Below are 16,909 nucleotides of genomic sequence, written 5' to 3'. Positions count from 1 at the left end.
AAACAGGCTTTTTCCGAGGCTAGGGAAGAAAAAAACCAGAGGGCATGGGTTAAGGGTGAAGAGGAAAAAGTTTAAAGGGAATATTGGGGGGTCTTCTTCACACAGAGAGTGGTGGGAGTGTGGAATGAGCTGCCAGATGAAGTAGTGAAAGTGGACTCACTTTTAACATCTAAGAAAAACTTGGACAGGTACATGGATGAGAGGGGTGTGGAGGGATATGGTCCAGGTGCTAGTGGGTATCAGTGGGACTAGGCAGAAAAATGGTTCGGCACAGCCAAGAAGGGCCAAAAGGCCTGTTTCTGTGCTGTAATGTTCTATGGTTCTATGTGGGACCGCCAGGTTAAATGAACCAACTGTATTGGTTTCTTTTTCTTTACTTGTACATGAAAATATTTTGCTGTATTGTACCAGCTCTAAGGGTGTGTCGTTTCATTTATAAAATAAAGAAAAACTCAAAAAGTATTTAAAAAATAAGGGGTTGCCCAATTAAAAGGGAGATGAGGAGAAATATTTTGTCTCAGAGGGTTGTGAGTCTTTGGAACTCTTCCTCAAAAGCCAGTGTAAGCAATCTTTGAATACTTTTAGGGCAGAGGTGGCTAGATTCTTGATTAACAAGTAGGTGATATAGTATGGGGCGGTTACTATCGGAGCAGCCATGATCGTATTAAATGGTAGAGCAGGCTCAAGGGGCTGAGTGGCCCTTTACTTGTATGTGTACATTTCCAGGATATTTTTAATTTTTAAGAAGGGAGATGGATGGGGAATGAAGCTGGGTTTCCATCCTTCTGGATGTGGATGGGGGTCTTGTGGTGCAGCAGTTAGCATCTCTACCTCTAGGCTGGTAGCTCGAAGTTCAAGTTCAGTTAGCGACGTGTAAATCTTTCCAGTGCACCTGATGGCAGGCGGTAAAGAGCAGAAGAGTTTCCTGTCAGAAGGCAATGGCCATCTGCAACAGCATCTTTGCCAAGCAGAATCATGGACCAATCCAACGGAGGTGCATGGTCAACAACAGCTCTCTCGGACACGCGGTACCTGGATGAGAAGGGGTGTGGACATTGCTGGATATGGTCGGCATCTGTTAACCATCTTTGATTGCCTCTTGAACTGATGTCTCTCTCTAACATTTCAGAGGGGCAGTTGAGAGTCAACTATTGCTGTGGGATCTGGAGCTATACAGGAACATAAGTCTCAGGAGGAGAACATTCAGCCCTTTGAGCCTGCATCCCCATTGAATAAGATCATGACCAATCCAGTTGTGGTCTCAGTTCTTCTTTCCTGTTTCTCCTTCCCCCATAACCCTCAACTCCCCCCGTTGTTTTCTCTAGAGCAGTGAGGGCTGAGGGGGGACATGATTGAGGTGTGTAAGATTATGAGGGGTATGGACTGGGTGAGCAGGGAGCAGCTGTTCCCCTGGGTTGAGGGGTCGGTCACGAGGGAGCAGAGTTTTAGGGTGAGGGACAGGAGATTCCGAGGGGATTTGAGAAAAACCTTTTCACTCAGAGGATGATGGGAATCTGGAATGTGCTGCCTGGGAAGGTAGTGGAAGCTGGAAACCTCACAACCTTTAAAAAATATTTGGATAAACACTTGAAATATCAAAATATTTAAGGATATGGGACAAGTGAGGAAAATAGGATTAAGCATCTTTAGTGGTGATTATTGTCAATGCAGACTCGATGGACCAAAGGGTCTTTTCCACGTTGCACAACTCTGACTCACCCCAGGAAAGTACATAGGCCAGACCTAAAGGAAATTAATGGAACAAGCACTTATGTGAGAAGATATCTGAAGTCTGTTGTTCCCCATCCCCCACATAAGCTGGCCCTCTGCATTACTAGTCCAGTGATACTACCACTCCGCCTCAACCTGCAGGAACTGACCAGGGTTCTTGGTGCATTCAAAGGAGGTTGAAGAATTTAGCAGGGAGTAGGGGGAGAAAGGAAATACTGAGCAGTATGAGAGGGTAAGATAGAGTCATAAAGTTTTACAACACAAAAAGAGGCCTTTAAGCCCATTGTGTCTATGTGGCCATTAGGGACACAAAGAGGGACATACAGAAGCAAACTGGTCTTTAACTCTATGAGGAGAGGTTGGGTCGACTGGGCATTTATTCACTGGAATTTAGAAGACTGAGATGAGAACTACCAGAAGAACATGAAAGCTTTGGAGAGTACAAAGAAGATTCACCAGGATGCTGCCTGGTCTCGAGGGTGTTGGCTACGAGGAGAGGTTGAATAAACTAGGATTGTTTTCACTGGAAAGACAAAGGCTGAGGGGAGACCTGATAGAGGTTTACAAAATGAGAGGCATAGAACAGGCTTTTTCCCAGGGTGGAAATATCAATTACAAGGAGGTACAAGTTCATGGTGAGAGGGGAAAAGTTTAACGGAGAAGTGCAAGGGAAGTTTTTCACTCAGTGGTGGTGGAATGTGCTGCCAGAGGAGGTGGTGGAAGCACATTAGCAACATTTAAGAGGCATCTGGGTGGGTAAATGAAGAGGGAGGGAATAGGGAGATACAGACTGAGTAAGGGCAGAAAGTTGTCTTTTTTAGTTTTGTATTGGTCGACTTGGAGGGCCAAAGGGCCTGTTCCTGTGCCGTACATTTCATTGTTGTTTGGGTTTTTATTGAAATGTCTAAACTTTTGACAGGACTGGACAGACTGGATGTAGGGATGTTGTTTCCGAGGTGGGGGGTCTAGAACAAGGGGTCACTGTCTTAGGTTACAGGAGAGCCTGTTTGGAACTGAGATGAGGAGAAATATCTTCACTCCTACATTGGTGAATCTGGAATTCCCTCCCACAGAAGGCTACGGAGGCCAAGTCACTAAAGATATTAAAAAGGAAATAGATTTCTAGACTATAGAGGTGTCAACGGATATGGGCATTGTGGCATTGAGATAGAGAATGAGTCATTATCACATTGAATAGTGGAGCAGGCTTGAAGGGCTGAATGGTCTACTCTTATTTTCCATGTTTTTATGTATTCAAGATTGCCTTAGACCGACTTCTGAGTAACAAGAGAGCATGGACTGAACTTCAGCTGAATGGCAGCTCCTCCCCCTGCCCCTAAATCATCTGTTCTCAAGGGCTGAGATATAATGGGATGGGAGCTCAGTCTAGAACCCACATGCAGCAACTGCATCAATACATCTCAGGAATTATGGTATCAGACTTGGAGGGAGATAGATTTTAGATTGATTTCTTTTATTCATCCATAGGATGAAGGCATCACTGACTAAACCAGTACGTATTACCCATCCCTAATTGCCCCTTGTGAAAATGGTAGGTAAGCTGTCTTCTTGAACCCACTGCAATCTGTGTGGTGTAGGTACACCCACAGTGCTGTTAGGGAGGGAGTTGCAGGATTGTGATCCAGCGACAGTGAAGCAGTGGCCAGTATATTTCCAAGTCAGGATGGTGTGCATGGGGCTCAGAGGGGCAACTTGCAGGTGGTGGTATTCCCCATGTGTCTGTGCCCCTTGTCCTTCTTGGTGTAGGGGTGGTGGGTTTGGAAGGTGCTGTCAAAGGAACCTCTATGAGTTTGAGCAGGGTGAAATGGGTTAAATTACCGAGGTGGTTTGAAGTGATTGGGGGGGAGGTGGTGAATGAATTTGTCAATCAGCTTTTATTCCTGAGAGTCCACGAGAGTGCAGTGCATTGTTCCTGATTTTGGGCATCAGGTAAGGAGGTGGGGCAGGAAGGGAGGTGGGGCCTGGCGAAGCCGTCCATTCATAGATCAGGGCAGCATCCATCCTGACCGGTACCTCTCATTTACAGGTATGTCCACTGCTGGGTGTCCCTGGTTATAGTGTCCGATCAAGGGCATGGCGAGGACTGGGTTTGGCTCCTTTGTTTAGAAACATCCTCTGAGTTTCTGGTTCCTATGATGCAGTTTCCCTTTAAATGGGCTGCCTTTCAATTAATCCCTCCATTAGTTGAATAAGTTCTTGTTTATCCAAAGGAAACATGAGACTGGAGTGTTTGAAATGTTCAGAGGAAAGCTGCACTCAGTCTCCTTTAGAGCAGAGATGGTAAAGAGGAGCTCAGTCCGGTACTGAGGAAGTGCTGCATAACTGGAAGTGCTGTCTTTGAATAAGGTATTAAATGGAGGCCCTGTCCGCTCACCTGCCTGCTGCTCAGCTTGGGTAGAGAGCGGGTGAGTTCCCCTGGCACCCATGGACCAATATTTAACCCTCATTGCTGTTTTCACTGCACACTTCAAAAAAGTACTTGATTGGCTGTGACAGATCTGCGGGTGAGTGATAATTGCAAGCCTATTTTTATTGATTAGAACTGTTAAACCCCTCACCCTTTTTCTTTTTGTTTTTATTCCATTTCAATCCAATCAAGTCCAATTCAGAGTCTCAACAAGTTGAGACATTCCCAATCCAAGCTGACGTGACAGAGCTCTCACCTCCTGCCTTGGGCTTGATCTACATGATCCAAGCTGATTGGAGTAGACACAGCTCTGCCTCCTGATCTCATTTGCATTTTGGCCAAAAGGCCGAGATACCGCTTTTAAAAATTGCTTCAAATGAAGCTAAAATGTAACCTAATGACTTCAAGCAAGTGCAGCATGTCAATACTACACTTGATCTTAGCCAAAAGGCCGAGACTCTTCCCCTTTCGATCCCTCACTCTTCTTCATAATAGGCCCGTGGGATCTTTTGCGTCAAACCAAAAGAGAAACGGTGTGTTGTCTTAACTTATCAGAAACACTGACTCCCTTAGCAGTGAGCTGGGGTGTCAGCCTCGATTTGGGTATGGTCAAATCCTCTGCTCAACCCACAACCTGGTCACTCAGGAGCTAGTGTGCTACCCTGCACTGTTTATTCATTCATGACGCCAGCTAGGCCATCCTTTGATACCCATCCCTAATCTTCCCTCCAGAAGGTGGTGGGTGAGCTGCCTGCCATCTTGAACCGCTGCAGTCCATGTGGTGTAGGTACACCCACAGTGCTGTTATAGGAAGGGAGTCCCAGGATTGTTATTGGACATCAGTCAGTCCATGTGGTGTAGGCACTCCCATGGTGCTGTTAGGGAGGGAGTTCCAGGATTGTTATTGGACATCAGTCAGTCCGTGTGGTGTAGGCACACCAATGGCAGTGTTAGGGAGGGAGGTCAGTTCCAGGATTGTTATTGGACATCAGTCAGTCCCGTGTGGTGTAGGTACACCCACAGTGCTGTTAGGGAGGGAATTCCAGGATTGTTATTGGACATCAGTCAGACCCGTGTGGTGTAGGTACACCCACAGTGCTGTTAGGGAGGGAATTCCAGGATTGTTATTGGACATCAGTCAGTCCCGTGTGGTGTAGGTACACCCACAGTGCTGTTAGGGAGGGAATTCCAGGATTGTTATTGGACATCAGTCAGACCCGTGTGGTGTAGGTACACCCACAGTGCTGTTAGGGAGGGAATTCCAGGATTTTATTGGACATCAGTCAGTCCCGTGTGATGTAGGTACACCCACAGTGCTGTTAGGGAGGGAATTCCAGGATTTTATTGGACATCAGTCAGTCCTGTGTGATGTAGGTACACCCACAGTGCTGTTAGGGAGGGAATTCCAGGATTGTTTTTGGACAGTCAGTCAGTCCCGTGTGGTGTCGGTACACCGACAGTGCTGTTAGGGAATTGTTCCAGGACTTTCAGCGGCAGTGAAGGAATGGCCGATATATTTCCAAGTCAGGCTGGTGTGTGTGGGGCTCAGAGGTGGAATTGCAGGTGATGGTGTTCCCCATGTGTCTACTGCCCTTGTCCTTCTAGATGCGAAGTAACTTCAGTTCACATGGTGGGAGACTGGGAGAATCCGAGGGTGCTGTGTTTGAGGGCGAGGGGTCATTCTCCTTCGGTTGGAGGTTAAGGGGGAGGTTGAATTGAGCCATTCGAAAATCAGGAAAGGGGGTTTGCTACTGGAGTCAATAAGAAGAAGTTATTCCGAACGACAGAGGGCAGGGACCAGAGGGGACAAAAGTTGAAGAAGATTGGGAAAAGAACCAGAGGAGGCGAGTGAGGGGAGAGGCAATATTCATTTCAGACAGCAGCCATTGTGATTTGGAAGGCACTCCCTGAAAGGGTGGCGGAAGCAGATTCAACAGGAACTTTCAAAAGGGACAATTCGAGAAATAGTTACTGAGAGATGAAGGGGAAGAGAGGAGGTTAATTGGCACCAGTTTCAGCAAAGCTGGTACAGGTACAAAGTGTTAAATGAATTCCCTCTGTGCTACATTGTTCTATGATGGTGGAATAGCAAAGCACCTTTGAGGGGCTGAACGGGCCTCCCCCTGTTCCTGTGTAACAGGTTCGAGGGGCTGAATGGCCTTCTCCTGTTCCTGTATAACAGGCTTGAAGGGCTGAAAGACCCTCCCACTGTTTGAGAATATCAATTGTATTTTTAAAATCCTTCTGGTTCACTCATTCCCCTTCACAGGATGAGATTTGCTGTTCCTACCTGGCCTGGCCTACACGTGACCCACACAGCAATGTGGCTCACCATAACTGTCCCTCTGAAATGGCTCAAACGACACACTCAGTTCAAGGGGTAATTAGGGTTGGGCAACAAATATTGAGCTTGACCAGTGATGTCCACATTTCTGTGAAAGAATAAATAAATTCTGAATTCCATTGCTCATGCCAGATATTGCGGTCATGTCCTGATATTGTGTGCTATTTTGGTCAGGGATACCAGAGTTTTAGCTTTCTTTAGCCTTAAAGTTCTGGCTGCAACCTTGATCCAGGGCAAAATGAACTGTCCTGACAGAAATAAAATTTAAAAGGGTGTCTGGGGAAATGGAGGTTTGTTTTTCAATGAGTTACCAAGACACTGCAGCATTTTTCCCCCATTGGGACTTATTTATTGTTACAGGTCTGAAGACAGCTCCGCAGAACTGTTCCCCTCCTCCCGCCTACCAACCACTATCAACCCCAGGGAGCCGAGTGAAAGCCAGGCAGCATGTAATTGCATTCTGGGGCTGAATTTGGCTGGAAGCATATTTCACACCATCTTTCAGGCCACTAGGGACACGCACCCAAGGGTGGAAAATTCAGGCCCATGTTTTTGATCGGGGCAGGGAGACGATGGCCTACTGGATTATCGATCCAGAAACTCAGCTAATGTTTTGGAGATCCAGACTCGCATTTCCTCACAGCAACTGGTGGAATTTGAATATCTGGAATTAAGAATTCACTGTGACCATGAAACCATTGTTGATTGTCAGTGAAACCCATCTGGTTCATTAAAGTTCTTCAGGGAAGGAAATCTTTCATTCTTACCTAGTCTGGCTGACATGTGACATCAGAGCCACAGTAATGTGGTTGACTGTCAACTGCCCTCTGAAATGGGCTAGCCAAGGGCAACAAGGGATGGGCAATAAATCCCATGAATGAATAAAAAAAAAGGCAGGTGAATGAGCTTCCACAACAGCAGTGTGACCTTTCACAAGACAGTCTTTAGATATGTTGTCTGGGAGTGGGTGCAGGGGGAGCATTGCAAAGGACAGGACCTCAGGGGTAGCCTCAGCGCTGACCCTCTGACCGTGCGGCGCTGACCCTCTGACCGTGCGGCGCTGACCCTCTGACCGTGCGGCGCTGCCTCAGCGCTGACCCTCTGACCGTGCGGCGCTGCCTCAGCGCTGACCCTCTGACCGTGCGGCGCTGCCTCAGCGCTGACCCTCTGACCGTGCGGCGCTGCCTCAGCGCTGACCCTCTGACCGTGCGGCGCTGCCTCAGCGCTGACCCTCTGACCGTGCGGCGCTGCCTCAGCGCTGACCCTCTGACCGTGCGGCGCTGCCTCAGCGCTGACCCTCTGACCGTGCGGCGCTGCCTCAGCGCTGACCCTCTGACCGTGCGGCGCTGCCTCAGCGCTGACCCTCTGACCGTGCGGCGCTGCCTCAGCGCTGACCCTCTGACCGTGCGGCGCTGCCTCAGCGCTGACCCTCTGACCGTGCGGCGCTGCCTCAGCGCTGACCCTCTGACCGTGCGGCGCTGCCTCAGCGCTGACCCTCTGACCGTGCGGCGCTGCCTCAGCGCTGACCCTCTGACCGTGCGGCGCTGCCTCAGCGCTGACCCTCTGACCGTGCGGCGCTCCCTCAGCGCTGACCCTCTGACCGTGCGGCGCTGCCTCAGCGCTGACCCTCTGACTGTGCGGCGCTGCCTCAGCGCTGACCCTCTGACAGTGCGGCGCTCCCTCAGCACTGACCCTCTGACCGTGCGGCGCTCCCTCAGCACTCTTTTTACGAGACACGGAAAATCCTGAGAGCCCGAGTGAGTGTGAACCAACCAGCTGATTTATTTTACAAATAACGTGTGAACAAAAAGGAGAAGGACATGTACACTGAATTCTAATCTAATCCAGAACATTCTTCATGGCATTCAAATAATGCAAGATATCACACTGTCCTGGTTGGTGGCAATGTCCACCTTTCTTTCCACCGGTTTCTCGCAAGTCTGCTCAGTGTTACTTTGAGTGAGTGAGCTGATCTCCCCACCACACACAACCGTCATGCCCAGCTGTGTGCTGATTAGGAAACGCAATGGTGGTCTTTCTGACTCCTCTTCTGCCTGTCTCCCAGCAGCCCCCATTTGCCATTCAGGGCACACACTGGATAAGGATTCCACCACCATGCCCCAAAACCTACCTAAAGTGTCAGGACTGGCACTGGTCCTCAGACCCTCTGCGTATATGTAAATCCTGTCTAGGGTGTGACAACTGGACGGATAGCGGTGTACACATGGACCAGCCCTCCCCTTTCGGGAGAGCTTGTTAATGTAACAAACCGCCTTTATTTCCTCTCCCATGTGGGAGAGGAACAGATAGTGTGAGTGAGAGAGAGAGAGAGCGCAGAGGAGGGAATCCCAACACCTCCCACAAAATAATCCAAGTAATATTTTGGAAAATAATTTTAAAAAATGGTCCAAAGCAGCACTGCACTTGCCCCGGAGCAATTAAAGAGGTGGAGAGAGGGTGAACTACAGTGCGACTCACTAACCCAACGTTGCCTAATACACTCCCCCCCCGCCCCCATGACCCTCATCCCGCGAACCCCTGCCCATTCGTCTTGTTGCTAAGCCCTTCGTGGGTCAGACTGGATGTGCGTTGCTTTAAAAATATAATAATTATCAGGTTGTTGGTTGCTTTGTCGCTATTTTCGGGAGACCGTTGTGTGCAAAATGGACACATTTTCCCCCAACCTGTGTCTAATCCCAATCCCACACCTCGCTCCTCCCCCACCTCAGTCAGGGCCTGAGCGCCAGCGATCAATTTGAAATCCGTCGATCAAAGACTCCAGCTGTTTTTTTGAAAATGTGAAGGCATGCTGACCCAATTTGAGCCTGTCATTGTGGTAGTTTTTATTCTGAGAGGGTTCCTTTGACTTACTGGGGAAAGGTGAATCTCGAGCTAGCACTGCCAGGAGCTAGAGGAAGTGGGGGTGCTCAGTACGGGCAGCCATTGCTAGAATAACCAACATTAAAATGAATCCAAGCTGAATTTCTTTGTGCGTATGGAGCCCCGTGTGTCCCAGGCTTGTTGGGGATGGGGGTAGTGGTGAGATAGTGAGAGGTGGGAGCCACCACACTGGACGGTTTCTGTTGTGTCCTGAAGCAAGCGATTCCAAATCATATCAGGAGGGCTAAAAATAGAGCAATAGTCAGACCCACAACAGTCTATTTCTCAAAATGTTTGCTGTCGCTTCCGAAGACTAGGAGCTTCAGTGATTCCCCCGCCCCCTACTGCCGATGACCTCGATTGGGTGTGAGGAGGAAAGGGGCTTAACTGATCATGTTAACAGTCAGTGAGTCTGTTCATTAACAATTGGAATGGATTCTTCATTACTTTATGACCACTTTACGTTGTTAATTCAAGTTTCCTACAAACTAGTTTTGTGCCAGCCTGCCTGTAATCAAGTACTGGATAATAAATCTGACTATTTGCCTTAACCTGGAGCCAGCTCGGGATGCAAGATCGATATTATCTGCCAAGTACAACAGTAGGGATTTATCCAAGCAGGCATGGCACTCTGCTTTATGTCACTGCATGACTCATGAAGCAGGCTTTAATTCATCCAGAGACAAGGTACTAGCTCGCTCACCAGGGGAGGAACCCACACAGGATAGGGCAGCCCAACCACTACTATGCTCTCTCTCTCTCTCTTTCTGGCGAAGCTCCTCCCAGGGCTGTTGCAGCTAACGATCGGTGCCGGGTGGGGTGCCCTCCTCCTCGCCCTCCTCCTCGTGCTCCTTCTGGTGCTTCTCCAGCTTGCACATGGTCTTGAAGCTTTTGCCGCAATCTGAGCAGATAAAGAGCTCCACGGCAGGCTCGAGGAATTCCCCATCGGATACGTCGGAGTTCCTGGCCTCATCCTGCTGAACCACCTCCGCATGCTCTGAGCTGCCCAGCTGGAGATGCCCCACCTCCAACTCACTGCAACAGAGGACAGCACAGTCAGCGCCCCGATATATCACCCAATTGCCTGCAGGTTTCAGACCCCTTCCCCTGCCCTGGGGCTCCCTCGATACCTCGGCCAGATTCCTCCCACTCCTCACTGAACATCATCAACCCCGCTCTCCCCTGCATTTACAGATGGCAAGTAACACTTGCAGCATGAAGTGGCAGGCAATGACCATCTCTGAAAACAGAGAATCTAACCATTACCCTTGACAATGGCATTACCATCACTGAATCCCTCGCTGTCAACATACTGGGGGTTACCACTGACCAGAACCTGAACTGGAGCCAGCCGTATAAACATTGTGGCTCCCACAGCAGGTCAGAGGCTGGGAATCCTGCACAGAATTACTCACCTCCTGACTCCCCCGCAGAGCCTGTCCACCATCGACAAGGACACGAGTCAGGAGTGTGATAGAATACTCTCCACTTGCCTGGACGAGTGCAGCTCCCAACAACACTCGAGAAGTTCGACACCATCCAGGACAAAGCAACCCCCACTCGATCAACATTCACTCCCTCCACCGACACCCAGAGGCAGCTGTGTGTACCATCTACAAGATGCACTGCAGCGACTCACCAAGGTTCCTTCAACAGCACCTTCCAAACCCGCCACCTCTACCACCTAGAAGGCCAAGGGCAGCAGACACATGGGGAACACCACCACCTGCAAGCTCCCCCTCCGAGCCCCACACACACCATCCTGCTTTGGAAACATATCGGCCATTCCTTCACTGTCGCTGGGTCAAAATCCTGGAACTCCCTCCCTAACAGCACTGTGGGTGTACCTACACCACACGGGACTGCAGTGGGTTCAAGATGGTGGCTCACCCAACAGTTTCTCAAGGGCAATTAGAGATGGGCACCAAATTATGCCGACATCCAGTGAAAGAATACAAAAAAGAGCCCGCAGTCTCACCTGGCATCTGCACTGTGCAGTAGGACGTGTCTCCCGCTGTGGGAGCCAGTTCCGTACATGACGCATCGGTACTTCTTTTCCTTGGTGTGGGTGCGCTGGTGCCGACGGAGGATGGAGGACTGACTGAAATCCTTAAGGCAGATCGGGCACCGGAAGGGCTTCTCACCAGTGTGGGTGCGCTGGTGGGTGGCCAGGTTGGAGAGGCGGCTGAAGTCGCGGCCACAGGTCTGGCAACGAAAGGGCTTCTCTCCGGTGTGGGTCAGCTGGTGTTTGACCAGGTTGGAGGGCTGGCTGAACTCCTTGCCGCAGGTTTGACACTGGAAAGGTCGCTCGCCGGTGTGGGTGCGCTCGTGCCGCACCAGATTCGACTTGTGGTTGAAGTCCTTGTCACAGGTTGTGCACTTGAAGGGCCTCTCGCCCGTGTGGACCCGCAAGTGCCTCTCGAAGTGGCACGAGTGCTCAAAGGTCTTCCCGCAATCTGAGCAGATAAAGCCCCGTTGGCCAGGTCGGCATCGCCTCCGGACGCCTCCCCTATTTCCTGGGGGCCGGAGAATTGCTCGGATGCCTTCTGGCAGCATCTTTTTCTGCCGAGGTGCTGGCGCCTGCTGCTTTTGTTCCTCCTCCTCCATCAGTCCCACCTGGAAAGAGAGGGGCCAGAGTTACTGACAAAATTCACTATTCATCCCCAGCGTCACCCAGTAACAGACAGAACGCTGGGCACCCCATCACACCAAGTGCTGGGCACCCCGTAACACCAAGAACACAGGTCCCATGACCCCGTAACACCAAGAACACACGTCCCATGACTCCGTAACACCTAGAACACACGTCCCACGACCCAGTACATAGAAACATAGAAAAGTACAGCAAGGTACAGGCCCTTCAACCCACGATGTTATGCCGAGCTTTGTCCAAAACCAAGATCAAGCTACCCCACTCCCTATCATTCTGGAGTGCTCCATGTGCCTATCCAATAACCACTTGAAAGTTCCTAAAGTGTCCGACTCCACTATCACAGCAGGCAGACTATTCCACACCCCAAACACTCTCTGGGTGAAGAATCTACCTTGGACATCCCTCCTATATCTCCCACCATGAACCCTTACAGTTATGCCCCCTACTAACAGCTACATCCACCTGAGGAAATAGTCTCTGCACATCCACTCTATCTATCCCCTTCATCATCTTATAAACCTCTATTAAGTCGCTTCTCATCTTCCTCTGCTCTAAAGAGAAAAGCCCCAGCTCCCTCAACCTTTCCTCATAAGACCTACCCTCCAAACCAGGCAGCATCCTGGTAAATCTCCTCTGCACTCTCTCCAATGCTTCCACATCCTTCTTATAGTGAGGTGACCAGAACTGAACACAATATTCCAAATGTGGTCTCACCAACATCTGGTATAGTTGCAGCATAACCCCACGGCTCTTAAACGCAAACCCCCTGTTAATAAACGCTAACACACTATAGGCTTTCTTTACGGCTCTATCCACTTGAGTGGCAATGTTCAGAGATCTGCGGATATGAACCCCAAGATCTCTCTGTTCCTCCACGTTCCTCAGAACCCTGCCGTTGACCCTGTAATCCACATTCAAATTTGTCCTACCAAAATGAATCACCTCGCACTTATCAGGGTTAAACTCCACCTGCCATTTTTCGGCCCAGCTCTGCATCCTATCAATGTCTCTTTGCAGCCTACAACAGCCCTCCACCTCATCCACTACTCCACCAATCTTGGTGTCATCAGCAAATTTACTGACCCACCCTTCAGCCCCCTCTTCCAAGCCATTGATAAAAATCACAAATATCAGAGGACCCAGCACTGATCCCTGTGGTACACCGCTGGTAACTGGCCTCCAGTCTGAAAATTTTCCATCTACCACCACCCTCTATGATACAGCCAGTTACTTATCCAGTCGGCCAAATTTCCCCCTATCCCACACCGCCTTAACTTCTTCGTGAGCCTACTGTGGGGAACCTTATCAAATGCCTTACTACAATCCATGTATACGATATCAACTGCTCTACCTACATCCACACACTTAGTTACCTCCTCAAAGAATTCAATCAAATTTGTGAGGCAAGACTTACCCTTCGCAAATCCGTGTTGACTATCCCGGATTAATAACACCGAGACCGCACGTCCCGTCACCCTGCAACACCGAGAACGCACGTCCCGTCACCCTGCAACACCGAGAACGCACGTCCCGTCACCCTGCAACACCGAGAACGCACGTCCCGTCACCCTGCAACACCGAGAACGCACGTCCCGTCACCCTGCAACACCGAGAACGCACGTCCCGTCACCCTGCAACACCGAGAACGCACGTCCCGTCACCCTGCAACACCGAGAACGCACGTCCCGTCACCCTGCAACACCGAGAACGCACGTCCCGTCACCCTGCAACACCGAGAACGCACGTCCCATCACACTGTAATACTGAGAAAACACATCACATCATCCCATAATACTGGGAACACACATCCCATCACCCCACGATACCAAGACACAGCCCATCACCCTGTAATACCGAGAACACACATCCCATGCCCCGTAATACCAAGGACATACATGCCATCACCATGTAATATGGAGAACACATATCCTATCACCCCGTAATATTGAGAACACACATCCATTACCCTGTAATATCAAGAACACAGCTCCCATCACTCCGCAATACCAAGAAGACACATCCCATCAAATACATAAAGGGCAAAAGAGTAACAAGGGAGAGAGTCAGGCCTCTTAAGGATCAACAAGGTCACCTATGTGCGGATCCACAAGAGATGGGTGAGATCCTAAATGAATATTTCTCATCAATATTTACTGTTGAGAAAAACATGGTTGTTAGGGAACTTGGGGAAATAAATAGTGACGTCTTGAGGAGTGTACATATTACAGAGGAGGTGGTGGAAGTCTTAATGCGCATCAAGGTAGAAAAATCCCCAGGACATTGTGGGAGGCTAGGGAGCAAATTGCGGGGCCCCTAGCAAAGATATTTGAATCATCGAAAGTCACGGGTGAGGTGCCTGAAGATTGGAGAGTGGCAAATGTTGTGTCTTTGTTTAAAAAGGACTGCAGGGAAAAGGTTGGGAACTACAAGCTGGTGAGCCTCACAGCTGTGGTGGGTAAATTGTTAGAAGGTATTTTGAGAGACAGGATCTACAGGCATTTAAAGACACAAGGGCTGATTAGGGACAGTCAGCATGGCTTTGTGAGTGGAAAATCACGTCTCACAAATTTGATAGAATTTTTTTGAAGGGGTAACCAAGAAGGTAGATAAGGGCAGTGCAGTTGTTGTTGTCTACATGGACTTTATCAAGGCCTTTGACAAGGTACCACATGGTAGGTTGTTGCATAAGATTAAATTTCACAGGATCCAGGGTGAGATATCTAAATGGATACAAAATTGGCTTCTTCACAGAAGGTGGTTGTAGAGAGTTGTTTTTCAAACTGGAGGCCTGTGACCAGTGGTGTGCCTCAGGGATCAGTGCTGGGCCCACTGTTATTTGTCATTTATATTAATGATTTGGATGAGAATATAGGAGACATCGTTAGTAAGTTTGCAGATGACACTAAGATTTGTGGTTTAGTGGACAATGAAGAAAGTTATCTCCAATTGCAACGGGATCTTGATCAATTGGGCCAGTGGGCTGACGAATGGCAGATGGAGCTTAATTTAGACAAATGTGAGGTGATGTATTTTGATAAATTGAACCAGGGCAGGACTTACTCAGTTAATGGTAGGGCACTGGGGAGAGTTACAAAACAAAGAGATCTAGGGGTACATGTTCATAGCTCCTTGAAAGTGGAGTCACAGGTGGACAGAGTGGTGAAGAAGGCATTCAGCATGCTTGGTTTCATCGGTCAGAACACTGAATACAGAAGTTGGGACGTCTTGTTGAAGTTTTACAAGACATTGGTAAGGCCATACTTGGAATACTGTGTACAATTCTGGTCACCCTATTATAGAAAGGATATTATTGAACTAGAAAGAGTGCAGAAAAAATTCACTAGGATGCTACTGTGATTTGATGGTTTGAGTTATAAGGAGAGGCTGGATAGTGAGACTTTTTTCTCTGGAGCGTAGGAGGCTGAGGGGTGATCTTATAGAGGTCTATAAAATAATGAGGGGCACAGATCAGGTGGATAGTCAATATCTTTTCCCAAAGGTAGGGGAGTCTAAAACTAGACGGGATAAGTTTAAGGTGAGAGGGGAGAGATAAAGAAGTGTCCAGAGGGGTAATTTTTTTCACACAGAGGGTGGTGAGTGTCTGGGAAGGCTGCCAGAGATAGTAGTAGAGGCAGGTACAATTTTATCTCTTAAAAAGCATTTAGATAGTTACATGGGTACGATGGGTACAGAGGAATATGGACCAAATGCAGGTAATTGGGATTAGCTTAGTGGTTTTAAAAAACAAAGAGTGGCATAGACAAGTTGGGCCAAAGGGCCTGTTTCCATGCTGTAAACTTCTATGACTCTATCACCCTGTAACACCCAGAACACATAAGAACATAACATAAGAACATAAGAAATAGGAGCAGGAGTAGGCCATCTGGCCCTTCGAGCCTGCCCCGCCATTCAATAAGATCATGGCTGATCTGTCGTGGCTCAGTTCCACATTCCCACCCTCTCCCCATAACCCTTAATCCCCTTGCCTATCAAAAACCCATCAACCCGCGTCTTAAAAATATTTAGCGAGGTAGCCTCCACCACTTCAACGGGCAGAGAATTCCAGAGATTCACCACCCTTTGAGTGAAGAAGTTCTTCCTCAATTCCGTTCTAAACCGTCCCCCCTTTATCTTGAGGCTGTGCCCTCTAGCCCTACTGTCCTTTCTGAGCGGGAAGAGTCTCTCCACCTCTATCCTATCCATCCCATTCATCATCTTATACGTCTCAGTGAGATCTCCCCTCATTCTTCTAAACTCTAACGAGTACAAGCCTAGTTTATTCAGCCTCTCCTCATAGCTCAACCCCCTCAACTCCGGTATGAGCCTAGTAAACCTCCTCTGCACTCCCTCCAAGGCCAAAATATCCTTGCGTAAGTACGGCGCCCAAAACTGCACACAGTACTCCAGCTGCGGTCTCACCAATGCCCTATACAGCCGCAGCAAGACCTCCCTACTTTTATATTCAATCCCCCTCGCTATGAAGGCCAGCATCCCATTTGCCTTCCTGACCACCTGCTGTACCTGCAAGCTGGGTTTTTGCGACTCATGCACAAGGACCCCGAGGTCCCTCTGCACTGTCGCCTGCTGCAGTTTTTCTCCACGTAAGTAATAATCCTTCCTACCATTATTCCTACCAAAGTGGACCACCTCACACTTGCCAACATTAAATTCCATTTGCCAGTTCCTGGCCCATTCGCCCAGCCTATCTAGATCCTTCTGCAGACTCTCCACACCCTCCGCGCAATTTGCTGTTCCACCAATCTTGGTGTCATCAGCAAATTTCGACACCCTACACTCGGTTCCCTCCTCCAGATCATCTACATAAATGGTAAATAGCTGAGGCCCCAGCACCGACCCCTGAGGCACTCCACTA

General features: G+C 49.1%; 1 protein-coding gene across 1 annotated transcript in view; it reads right to left on the bottom strand.

Moving 5' to 3' along the window:
• Positions 1-16,909, bottom strand: part of LOC145345289 (uncharacterized) — a 74,054-nt gene that overhangs the window by 37,665 nt on the left and 19,480 nt on the right. Inside the window, exon 2 of the mRNA XM_080193107.1 lies at positions 11,362-11,999. Coding sequence (XP_080049233.1) covers positions 11,362-11,999 — 638 coding nt within the window. The remainder of the gene's footprint in view (positions 1-11,361; positions 12,000-16,909) is intronic.

The sequence above is a fragment of the Carcharhinus amblyrhynchos genome, chromosome 7 (genome assembly GCF_965287045.1).
Source record: "Carcharhinus amblyrhynchos chromosome 7, sCarAmb.v2.hapA, whole genome shotgun sequence".
Taxonomy (NCBI): Eukaryota; Metazoa; Chordata; class Chondrichthyes; order Carcharhiniformes; family Carcharhinidae; genus Carcharhinus; species Carcharhinus amblyrhynchos.
This window is presented reverse-complemented; position numbering and strand designations above follow the sequence as displayed.